The sequence below is a fragment of the Microtus oregoni genome, unplaced genomic scaffold (genome assembly GCF_018167655.1).
Source record: "Microtus oregoni isolate MIOR12 unplaced genomic scaffold, Mior012 000001F_ref0000356, whole genome shotgun sequence".
Taxonomy (NCBI): Eukaryota; Metazoa; Chordata; class Mammalia; order Rodentia; family Cricetidae; genus Microtus; species Microtus oregoni.
Window position 1 is genome coordinate 66,571,109 of NW_024543060.1, and position 12,740 is coordinate 66,583,848.

The 12,740-nt window shown below is 46.0% G+C and overlaps 1 protein-coding gene across 1 annotated transcript; it reads left to right on the top strand.

Annotated features, from left to right (window-relative positions):
- The first annotated feature begins 1,770 nt into the window (after nt 1-1,770).
- Yeats4 (YEATS domain containing 4) lies at nt 1,771-12,399 on the top strand. The gene is made up of 7 exons (XM_041669018.1): nt 1,771-2,012; nt 5,946-6,065; nt 6,986-7,052; nt 7,148-7,242; nt 9,567-9,659; nt 9,898-9,985; nt 11,693-12,399. The coding sequence occupies exons 1-7, from the start codon at nt 1,962-1,964 to the stop codon at nt 11,860-11,862; spliced, it is 684 nt and encodes a 227-aa protein (XP_041524952.1). The 5' UTR covers nt 1,771-1,961; the 3' UTR covers nt 11,863-12,399.
- The last annotated feature ends 341 nt before the right edge of the window (nt 12,400-12,740 follow it).

Below are 12,740 nucleotides of genomic sequence, written 5' to 3' on the forward strand. Positions count from 1 at the left end.
GCCCGCCTGCTTGCTCCCACGAGAAGTCACCTGACTCAGGATGCAGGCAGCAGCCTAATAAAGTGGTCTGTGTCCCTGGGATGCCGCAGTTAGAAAGTAGAAGGCCATTTTTATGCAGTTTCTCATGTCGCGTTAATTTTACTATTAACAGGGATGGAGAGATGGCTCAGTGGTTAAGAGCATTGCCTGCTCTTCCAAAGGTCCTGAGTTCAATTCCTGGCAACCACATGGTGGCTCACAACCATCTGTAATGAGGTCTGTAATGAGGTCTGGTGTCCTCTTCTGGCCTGCAGGCATACATGCAGACAGAATACTGTATACATAATCAATCAATAAATAAATAAATATTAAAAAAATTTACTATTAACAGAAAGCAGTGTTTCAGAAACAAACTCAAAAAGTGGTCCTATAGCCGGGCGGTGGTGGCGCACGCCTTTAATCCCAGCACTCGGGAGGCAGAGGCAGGCGGATCTCTGTGAGTTCGAGACCAGCCTGGTCTACAAGAGCTAGTTCCAGGACAGGCTCCAAAACCACAGAGAAACCCTGTCTCGAAAAACCAAAAAAAAAAAAAAAAAAAAAGTGGTCCTATAAATGACAGTGACACAAGACTGAATCAGAGGACCCTGCAAACCAAAGCACCGAAGATGTCCTCACCGTCCCGCGGGGTTTTTGTACTACAGAAGCCAGAAACATTTTCATAAAGGAAAAATAAGTGTAGTATAATGTGTGGGGCTCCCAGGGACTATCTCATGTCCCCATTTAAATCAGAACAAGCAAATCTAAATCGCCTATGTGTAGGAGTGAACGTGTTCATCATAAATGGCAATTTCACGGCAGTATTGTTCTAACTCTTGAAACCTGTCTCTGAGCTTCAATTCTTCTTGAGCGTGGAGGCAGTAATGGTCTTTCTGAATTAAAGACAGAGGGAAAGACCACACCGCATTCCCTGTGCGGGAATTGCCAAATGTCTCAAGAAGCTTGTCAAAAAAATAAATAAAACATAAACAGGGGAACCCTCAGAGTAGGTCCAGTCTCTGCCTGAGACAGACACTCAGTGGTTATTGCTGAAGCTGAGGTCATCATCCAGAAGCAGTAGGTTCCTCCCCTGAGATAGAGCAATGTGTGTTCTCTTTCCCAAACAACTATATGCCCTCCAGGAGGCTTCTTGCATTGCCCTGAGCCTCATGTAGACTTGGGTTGTAGAACATCTCTTAGCTCTCCTAGTAAATGTTCCTAAGACACTCACATTTTTATTTTATAATAAAATTTATTTTTTCTTTTCTTTTTTTTTTTTTTTTTTTTTTTTTTTGGTTTTTCGAAACAGGGTTTCTCTGTGGCTTTGGAGCCTGTCCTGGAACTAGCTCTGTAGACCAGGCTGGTCTCGAACTCACAGAGATCCGCCTGCCAATTTTTTTTGTTTATAATAAAATTTATATTTTTCCCTCTAGTGATTTATTGTAGCATCGAAGTTGTTCCAAGCATGTGATATTTTCTTCTGTCTATAAAATACACATTACAAGCCATGTTACACTGTGTTTCCTGAGCTGTTTTTTCTGAGCTCTTCTTTCTAAATGTTTACATTGAATTGTCTCTCATAGTAATAGAGTTGGGAAAGTATGTGATCTTTGGTTGATTTTACATCTCTACAAATCCTCGACCGGCTCTCTCCAAGGACAGCAGCAGTCGGGCGCCTGCGCAGTGTACGGCTGAGGTCGTTGCGCTTGCGCACGCGCCGCCGTCCCTCCCCACCCCCACCCCCCCCACCCGCCACACACACCCCTTCCGCTCCGCTCTCCCACCGCGGGGCTGAATGGCCGACCGCGCCGCTGTGGGTGTGGAGGAGGCAGTTCGGCGCCGCGAGCCCAGGTGACTCGCCCATCTCCAGTCTGAACCCCTCGGCCCGGGCGACCCCGCCGGCCTGAGCTCTTTCGTGGCGGCCGCGGCTCCTTCCCTGGGACAATATGTTTAAAAGAATGGCGGAATTTGGGCCTGACTCCGGCGGGAGAGTGAAGGTCAGTGCGCAGGCGCGGCGCGGAGGCCGCCGAGTCCCCTCGGACGCTCGGCTTTCCGGCTGGCCCCGCCCCGCTCGGCGTTCATTGGGCCCCGAGTCACCCGTCACCGCCTTCCGTCCCGCGGAAAAACAAAGATTCGGGGTTTGGTTGGGACAGTCTGTGGCGCGGACAGAGCTGGAAACCGCGGTGCCCAGGCTTATCATTCCCGACGTCGTCAGAGAAGCACTTAGCTTCTTTCGTGTTTAGTGGATGTGTGTCCCCATCATAATGTTGGAGATTGTGACATTTAATTCCCACACGTTTGTTTTAGCATCTAGCATGTATTATTGATAAGGGGTGGAGGTCAGAGCACAACTTGCGGGAGTTGGTTCTCTGGGGCCACCGTGTGCGTGGGTCCTTGATGCCAGTCTCTGGTCCTCCAGGCGTCGTTGCCCAGTGTGCCATGTGTCCAGCTCGCACTCTCCCACCTTCCTGCGTCACTGGTTCCTGATGCCCCTTCCCCTATTAACTCTTTATAAATACATTACAGGAATTTTTTTCTTCTCAAAAGAAATCACATTGGCCGGGCGGTGGTGGCGCACGCCTGTAATCCCAGCACTCGGGAGGCAGAGGCAGGCGGATCTCTGGGAGTTCGAGACCAGCCTGGTCTACAAAGGGCGTTCCAGGACAGGCTCCAAAGCTACAGAGAAACCCTGTCTCGAAAAACCAAAAAGAAAAAAGAAAAGAAATCACATTTATACCATCTACTTAGGTTTGGTTTTGTTTTGTTTTTTTTTAAATCTTTTTGGTTTTTCGAGACAGGGCTTCTCTGTAACTTTGGAACCTGCCCTGGAAACTAGCTCTTGTAGACCAGGCTGGCCTCGAACTCACAGAGATCCGCCTGCCTCTGCCTCCCGAGTGCTGGGATTAAAGGCCAGCGCCACCACCGCCCGGTTTTTATAAATCTTTATCAGCGCCATATTATTTTTATAGTACCTCAGCCGTAGTGTCTATACATCCATATCTGTTTGAATATTAAATGTGAAGTGATAATTCCTCAACACTCTCAAAGCCACTGAAACGTAATAGGAGAAAGAGATGCCAGGTTATGTTTGTGTTAGTATCAGAGGCTTCATTGATACATTTGCCTAAGCTAAGAACTTGAGCCGACTTTGAAGTGATTACAGAACAAGGGGTCAAAGTGAAAACTTGACTCTGCACATGTCCGTGGCAGCCACAGTGCTGTCAGTGGGACTTGCCACATAAAAGCTGCTTGCCTTCTCTTGAACTGACTTGAAATCCCTTTTACTAAGTTTACCGATTGTTTGTTTATGTGGGTACGGGCATGCTCCAGCATGGGCGTGGAGGTCAGAGGATAGCTTTTTCTCCTGTTCCGTGAGTCCAGGGGACCAGGCCCTGGGCATCAGGCACAGTGGCAGGTACCTTTTGCCTGCTGACTCAGAATTGTCTGTAGGCACACAGGTTCTGATATAGTTAACTGTCTGGCTGTGGTTTAACGTTTTTCCGCCAACTTCCTTTTTCTTTATTCCTTGCTGTTGACTACACTAATATGCTCTCTGTCCTTTGGGTATTTCTATTATTGGACAGACTGTCTCAGATCTATGTGCAAAACTTAGTATTTTTAATAACAGCTTTCCTATCGTAACCTGTCGGTACAGCCTTTACCCCCAACCAGAAATGAGGAGAGCACCCTAAAACTGAGCACAGCTGTAGCGGACACGCTCATAGCTGGCGTGCTTCATGCCTTCAGAGGCCACATTTACTATTTTTGCCATACTTGCTTTCATTAATATTTACTGTAACATTTATTCTTAATTCCGTTTTTTGAGTCTCTTCCTAAGCATCTTGAAATGGAGAGTTCGACTTCCGAGTTGTAGTTCTGTCTTGTGTCATGAATATTAAACCATTGTGTTAGTTTCTCATTGTTGTAACAAAGTACCTGAAAGGAACCATTCTAAAGGAGAACGGTTTATTTAGGCTCTAGGCTTCAGAGGTATCATAATCCTAACGCCTGAATCTGTGCAGCTCTCACCACAGAAGCCGTGGACAGAAAGGGGCACTGGATCTTTTGGTTTAGTTTTATGCAGAGGTCAGCAGTTGGAGAAGGCAGCAGATAAACACCCACCATACTGCCTTCCATTTCCTCTATAGCCATTTCGGTGGCAGGGGAGCAGGAGAAAGGAAGCCCATCATTTTGAGCTTAGTTTTGCCCCTCTGGTCAAGTGGTCAGCCATGTTTCTTCTTACCATTCCTTGCATTCTTCCCTGTCCTCTTGAAGTGCCGAGTCTAGTTAAGTATCTGCTTGATGGAGGAAGGTCATTGGCTAATAAAGGAACTGCCCTGGCCCATTTTATTGGTTAGAGGATAGGTGGGAGGAGTAAACAGAACAAAATGCTGGGAGGAAGAGGAAGTGAGCTCAGAGTCTCAACAGCTCTCCTCTCGGGAGCATACGCCTGAGAGAGACACCATGCCCTGCTCCCGGGATGAAGCTCCGACCCAGGATGGACATAGGCTAGAATCTTCCCGGTAAGCGCACCTTGGGGTGCTACACACAGATGATTAGAAATGGGCTAAATTAATATGTGAGAATTAGCCTAGAAGAGAATGGGCCAAGCAGTGATTAAAAGAATACAGTGTCTGTGTAATTATTTCAGGGCATAAGCTAGCCGGGCAGGCGGCTGGGGTGTTGGGGACGCAGCCCCGCCGCCACCCTTATTACTTCATCTGCTGGTGTCAACCTTGTCCTTTTCCAGAAGCTTCTAGGCCGAGGGACTTAACTCAGAACCACCATCATCAGCACACATACCAAACATTTAGTAACATGTGCAGATCCCTTTTTACTATACGGAATACAAATGTGTTTATTATACAGAATATAAAATGCCCCTATTTGTCCCCACTGTCCTCCATCGGTTTCTACCTGTGGTCATCTAGCCCACTATAGACTGAGGCAAGGCTGAACATCATGGCAGGGAGCACACAGCAGAGCAAAGCTGCTGATCTCTGTAGCTGGGGAAGGGATAGGGGAGCCACCAAGATGGACCCTTTAGAGACCCAACCCAAGTGGCCTGCTTGCTCCCACAGAGCTCCACCTCCTAACAAGACATTCAGCCGTGAGCTCATCAGTGAACTAATTCATTAGTGCCCCTGTGAGCCAGACCTCTCAGTGGTCCTGGCTGGGGACCAAGTTTTCAACAATAAGCCTTTTGGGAGGTACTTTATATCCAAATTGTAATTTACATGCTGATGACAATGGAAAATGTTTGCCCAAAATCCTCTCATGAACTGTCTGGGTTTTTGTGCTGTGCTTTGGTAAATACTGCCGTAAATTAATTTAAAAGACGTTTACCTGCAAGCGATACCAGTCAAACTGTATTCAGTATCTTAGCGTTTAGGTTTGTGAAGACATTGTTTTTCTTTAATCAAATATTCATGTGCCTTACCTACATGGTGATGTAGATGACAGGGTTCAAGCCATCATTTAAGCCGTGGGACAACTCAGCGGGTAAACAACTCGGCGGGTAAAGGCACTTGCATTCAGGCCTCAGGACCCGCATGGTGGAAGGAAGAGAATCTCCTCCTGCAGGCCGTCCCTCCTCCACATGCACTGCACACTGCAGAACGTGCACACAGATGCACAGAACAGCAAACGCTTCTATTATGTGGGGGCTGGAACCAAACCTAGTCCTCTGCAAGAGCAGCAAGAGCTGCAGCTGCTGGACCGTCTTTCCAGTGCTCAGATGGGAAGGCTGGAATTAATTTGATACTTGGCTCTTGTGTTAACTTGAAATGAGTGTGAAAATGGGTTGAAGATATCTCTGTCCTAACTAAACCCTTAAGCTGTTAGACGCTGTTCCCTAAAACAAGTTGCCAATGCTCATAATATTTATTCAGGTGAGGTAAAATATTGATTTTAAACTTGTTTTCTTTTAGGGGGTTACCATCGTTAAGCCAATAGTCTATGGTAATGTTGCCCGATATTTTGGGAAGAAAAGAGAAGAAGATGGACACACCCACCAGTGGACAGTATATGTGAAACCATATAGAAATGAGGTATGCATTTGTTTTTCTATAGTTATTTTGAGGTACAGTTTGTTTACTTGACCGTAAATTATATAATTCTATGTAGTAACTTTCCAAGAATGAAGTGGACCCATTTTAGAATTCTCACTTCACCCCATAATTCTTATCTTCATTTAATTAATTAATGTAATTCAAGATGTTTTCTGATCGAGGTAAGAGGCTAGAGAGATGACTCAGCAGTTAAGAACAACTAATACTCATGGAGTGTGGTCTCCAGCACCCACACAGGACAGCTCACCAGTATCCATAATTACAGCCCTGGTGGTCCAGAGGCTCTGGGCTCCTTGAGCACCTAAGAGCACATTTTCAAGCACGAGCATTCACACACACATACACACATTCACACAAACATGTACACATATGAACACGCATTGTAACGGCGTAAACGAATGCAGACAGATTGTAAAAATATATATACAGCTTTAATAGACTTACAGAACCACCGTTCCCACAGAGACCAGGAAAGCAGAAGGGACGGCTGGGAGCACGCTCGCCAAATTTATAGGCAAACATTAGCCCGAGGCGAACACACCCCCCAAGGGGCGGGACTTATCCCTACAACGCATTCATACATACACATATGAACACTGGCTGTTATTTCGTTTGCTGTGCTGGGAGAGGAAATCAAGCATGCTTCCTGAACTACATCGCTGCCCTTTCTAAACACTTGGTTCTGATGTGGGGTCTAGCCATGTTGCCCAGCCTGCCCTCAAACTCACTCACCCTTCCTCAGCTTCTGGGTCAGCTAGGCTTACAGGTGTGTCTCACTATGCCAGCTAACCCTTGCTTTGTTTTAATTATGTTCTGTAAACTTCAAGAAAAGTATATTTTACAAAATTGTATGATATGCTAAGTGAGTTTCCATTGGAGCACTAATTTCTCTGTTTTAGGATATGTCAGCGTATGTGAAGAAAATCCAGTTTAAATTACATGAAAGCTATGGCAATCCTTTAAGAGGTATGTTACAGTTTTTGGTTCATCATATATGTAATTATAAAAGGAAAGGAACTACATCAGTAATTTACAGTTGTTTCTTTTTCTTTTCTCTCCAGTCGTTACTAAGCCGCCCTATGAAATTACTGAAACAGGATGGGGTGAATTTGAAATAATCATCAAAATATTTTTCATTGACCCTAATGAAAGACCTGTGAGTAACATTAACCTTTGCACATAGAGAGTAGAACATTTAGGGAATGAGCATGTGTTATACTTACCAAATAGCTGCTGTGTCCTTGCTCTCCGTGTACACTTAAGTCCTAGTGATCTCGCCCTAAGTTAAAATTTCCCTTATTATTTAGGATCTTTGAGTTTAGAAAGAAACTAAAATTTCTGAAGGTGGTGGGGGTGGCGCTAAGGTCCTGGCAAAGCTGAATGTAAACAAACCTTTCAGCCCCAGCGGCTCCGGCTGGTTAGTCTCAGCGCCTTCAGATCCTTCCAGCCTGAGTGAGCCACAGAATAAGACCCTGTAACAGGAAACAGAAAGATAGGAGAATTGAAAATGGGCATGGTGAGGAAGCCCCAGTGACCTCAGCACTCAGGAGGTGCAGACCGGAGTTCAAGGTTATCTGCTACTGCTCGTCTCAAGGAGACAAAGACGGAAAATGCACAGGGAGGTGGTGGTACAGGCCTTTAATTCCAGCGCTCAGAAGGCAGAGGCAGGTGGGTCTCTGTGAGTTCAAGGCCAACCTGGTCTACAGAGTGAGTTCCGGGACAGCTAGGACTATCACACAGAGAAACCCTGTCTCAAAAACACAAAAAGCAGAGTATCCTACCTGCCCGAAACCAAGTGATTCAGGAGTCAGAGTCAACCAGGCCTAATGGGATATGGGCCCTTCTGGATGTATAGGGCACCTTCCCTATCGATGTAGACCCCGCGAGGCCATGCTCGTTGTCATGACGCCACCTTCAGTGCCACCTCTGTCTTGGTATCCGGTGATAAAGGAAGGTCAGCAGGACTGCCCACCCCATGACCCTTCTCTATTTTTCTTTTTCCAAAAAATTTTTACATTTATTTATTTGTATGTGTGGCGTGCACACACGGTTCCATCCTGTGCTCTCGGGATGCAGACGTGTGGCGTGCACATAGAATCTTGTGCTCTTGGGTTTTAGACACTCAGACAGTTGTTGTCTGTCCCAGGAATTATTAAATACATCTTGAACGTGACCACATAATTCACCTTCCCACTTAAGATAGTCTGCTGCTGTTTTCGCCAGGCCCTGGGGATTTGCCTTCTCCCCTCACACACTCACCCCCCAAGCTAGGAGTAAACCCAGAGGCTCATACTCCTGAGCTGTAGTCTGAACCTAGGAAATGCCTTTTGCTTTTTTTTTTTTTTTTTTTTTCGAGACAGGGTTTCTCTGTGGCTTTGGAGCCTGTCCTGGAACTAGCTCTGTAGACCCAGCTGGTCTCGAACTCACAGAGATCCGCCTGCCTCTGCCTCCCGAGTGCTGGGATTAAAGGCGTGCGCCACGATCGCCCAGCTTGGGAAATGCCTTTTGACAGGAGGGTATTTCCAGAGAAGGCGGGCATCTGTAAGTTGATTTCATCTGTTTAAATTTAGTGGCAGATGTGTTCATTTTCCTCTACAGAATATACTTCCTGTTTTGTGGTTGTTTGGAAGAACCCCGTTTCCTTCCAGTGATTTTAGCTGACCTTGCGGGAAGCTCTGTGGCCTCTGGATGGGTTTGGGCCGTGAGTTGTGCAGCTTTGCCAGCTCCCGACTGGTGAAGTAATGGGTCATGTGCTGCCGCGTACAGCTTCCCCTGAGGCCTCACAGAGCGACACCTGTGTCTAAGTTACCTGCCGGCTGTTGGTGTGCCCCTGGGAGAGTATCTGGCTCCCACTGGAGATTTTAGTATATTAATTATTTTTTAGAAAACTATCTCCTTCCCCTCCCCACAGTCTCATTATGCAGCCCAGACTGCTGACATAGAACTCAGAAACACTCCTGCCTCAGCCTCCCGTGTGCTGGGATTAGGGGTATTGTCTACCACACCCAGCTGCAGATCCTTGTTTCCAAGGAGATTTAATATTCACAGAAAACTATTTAAATTCCCATGCTGTTTGGGTATAGTTACTCTCTAGAGATGCTTGCATAAACCCTCACCCCTCTGAGATGTGGGCAGACGGTTACCTGGTAGAAAACCAAGCACAGAAAGTTTGGGGGATTTGCCACTGAGTCACAACTGCAGCAAGGTCTGGAATTTGATATATTTACTAATTCCATCCCATAATTAGCTAAAGACATGACAAGGTCAGCCAGGCCTAGTGGTGCATGCGTGTAATTCCAGCACTTGAGTAGTGGAGGCAGGACTATCAGCAGTTCAAGGTCTGCCTTCTGCTAGTGAGTTTGAGGCCAGCCTGGGGGGTCTCAGAACTCAGAGAGAGGAGAGGGGGGGACGGGCGGGCAAGAGGAATGTTTCAGGTGTTGATGGGCGCCCTGAGAAGATGACCCCTGCTCTGCTCCACAGGTGACCCTGTATCACTTACTGAAGCTCTTCCAGTCTGACACCAATGCAATGCTGGGCAAGAAGACGGTGGTTTCTGAGTTCTACGACGAAATGGTAGACTTCATAATGAGGGGGCTTTCTAAAACCCTTCGGGTATGGTGTGGGGGTCAGAGTACAGCTTTGGGAGTTGTTCTCTCCTTCCTCTGTGTGGGATGGAACTCAGCTCTGACGCTTGGCAGCAAACACCTTCACCTGCTGAGCGTTCTGGCCCGCTCCTGCAGTGAGTTTTAAAAGCACTTCAGTTGGAGACCTTTGGAGTTATTGGTCTTTTTTTTCTCATTTTATCCCTAAGATATTTCAAGACCCAACAGCAATGATGCAACAACTACTGACCACGTCTCGCCAGCTGACGTTAGGAGCCTATAAACACGAGACTGAGTGTAAGTGCTTCAGTGTCTTCTGTAATGGTGAAATAATTGTTCATTAGTGGCTTTTTTAAGGTAAGTTCCTTAGCAGTTAATAAAACAAGCTGGGTATTACCATAGATGGCAGCAATGAGCTAAATAAAGGAGCAGTCACCAGTATTTCCTGTGCCTCTTTAGGTGATAGATGCTTTAACTGTAGTTGTTCTCTTCATCCTCGGAATGCCCGAGTTTTAACTGTCATGTGGTAGAAGGAATGAAGGGAGACTCAGAAATAGCTGGGGTTAGGCAGCAGGGAGTGAGGGTATGTTTGAACTCAAGTCTTTGCGATTTCAAAGTTAGCTTTTCTCACTCTACCTTGCTGCCTGTTAGTGATTCACGTGTGTGAGAACAGCTGCCCTTGGCCAGCAGCAGTTACCGAAGGCTTCCACAAGATGGCGATGTTGGCTGCAGGCAGGAGTTTTTCTTTGTCAAGAGCATACCATACTAGCCAATTGGCATGTTTAAGCAGATGTATATCAGTTTGTAGTTAAGACATTTATTTGGTAATTTTTGATGTATCCAGAGAATTTTTTTTTTTTTTTTGGTTTTTCGAGACAGGGTTTCTCTGTGGTTTTGGAGCCTGTTCTGGAACTAGCTCTTGTAGACCAGGCTGGTCTCGAACTCACAGAGATCCGCCTGCCGCTGCCTCCCAAGTGCTGGGATTAAAGGCGTGCGCCACCACCGCCCGGCTCCAGAGAAATTTTTGCTTTTGCATTGCTGGGGTTTGGATCCAGCACGTCACCTAAGCATACACTACCACAGACAACAATCCAGCCTCTAGACATTTTTAAAAAATAACATTCTTTTGTTAACATAAATAGTTGTAGTAATAGTTAGTAAAGCATTATATATCACACCGTATTCTAGGTACTTTCTTCACATTGGTTCATGTAAGATCTTCTGGACGGAGTTGGGGAGGTGGCTTGGTTGGGGAGGTACTCATGCACAAAGACCTGAGTTTGGATCGCCAGCACCTGTGTAGATGCTGGGTATGGTGGCATGTGCCTACAGTCCAGGAGCTGGTGGCTCAGAAGAGGACTTCACTGGGGCTTGTCGGCCAGCTGTTCTTGATCAGTCAGTGAGCTCCAGGCTCGGTGAGAGACCCTGTCTCAGAACAGTTAGAGAGCCATGGAGGAGAACTCCAGAAGTTGCTCTCTGGCCTGCACACACACGTGTGCACACTGCACACAGTCTTCTCTACAAATATCGTTTATGCCATAGATGAGGACGTGAGTATAGAACTGCGTCGTGGTTAGTAGAGCCAGATTTCAAACTTAGACAGTTTTGCTCTTTTTTGGAAAAGCGAGAGGCTCATTTTGGTGATATGATTTCGCTATGTAAGTTGCATCTATGAATTAGTTAAGAATATTTTGGGTTGGTTCACCGGCATTTCTTGGGTTTGTATGCCCCTTAGTCTGAAGTACTATGTACTAGAGATAAACAAAGAAATAGTGTCTCAAAGCCTTAACTATGAGTTGCTGTAATTTAGTTTTTCTAGAAAACAGCTTGGAGCCTCTGTCAGAAGTTTAGACTCCCTACCCTCCCAATCCACTGTGTCCCATGTTCTGTGTCCTAAAGTGTCCCCTCTCGTCCTGGAAACAGCAGCCCTGAAATGCTGTCTGTTCCTCTGTGCTACATCTCAGCACTGGAGGGACCAATTCACAGCTCACGTATTTTCTTCAGTCGCAGAACTTGAAGTGAAAACCAGAGAAAAATTAGAAGCTGCTAAGAAGAAAACAAGCTTTGAAATTGCGGAGCTTAAGGAAAGATTAAAAGCAAGTCGTGAAACTATAAATTGTCTAAAAAATGAAATCAGAAAACTTGAAGAAGATGATCAGACAAAAGACATATGAGTGACTGGAAGTAAGTTCAGCCAGAAGCAGGCGGGCGCCGCAGGAGGACGGACCTGGTGCAGGTGCTGTGATGTTCGTGGGGAGCCGCGTGGGCGTTAGCCAGCCGTGATTTCAGCAGTGAAGTCCCAGTACTCTGCCTGCTCAAGTCTTCCCTGGACGGTCCGTCTGTTCTGAGAGTCGATGCTGTGTGGCATTCTATGATGAAGCACAACTTTTAAAGTTTTTATTTTGCTGTTGTTTTTTAATTAGGACTATAGTTTATTTTCCTTTATGCAGGCATCCAAATTTTGTTACAATGTCTAACGTGTACATATTTTATACTTCGTGTGTATTAGTACTAAAAAGAACTAGTGTATGTATTTAATTCCTCTGGGTCCTACCTGCCCCATTCTACCTCTTTTGTGGACAATGTATCTGGTAAGGATTCAATAAATGTACTTTCCTGCAGCTATGTCTGCCTCCTGTGACTTCTCCAGGACTTTTCCACCATGTAATTTTAAATAAATATTTGGGTTTTTTTCTTTCTTGAGAATCTCATTCAGTGTGTCTGATCGTATTCACCCTCACCTCCTCCCTTAGCTCCCCAGATCCACCCGACCTCCCTGCTTCCCCAACTTCATTTCCCCTTTTTCTTTTTGAATTTAACTTATCAACTCCAGATTGCTCTCTGTATGCTTCTGGGAGTGAAATCTTGACACATCCTTAAAGAAAACTGACTCCCTCTCCCCCAAAGCCCTCATCTGTCTAGAGCTCCTCAGTCCTCCTAACACCTAGATCATGATACAGCAGTTCACAGAAATGACCCGGAAGTGACACCGATGAGAGGCCGGAGAGCCAGGCCCTTTCCAGAAGATGAGGTAAGGTCTGTGTCTCAGTGT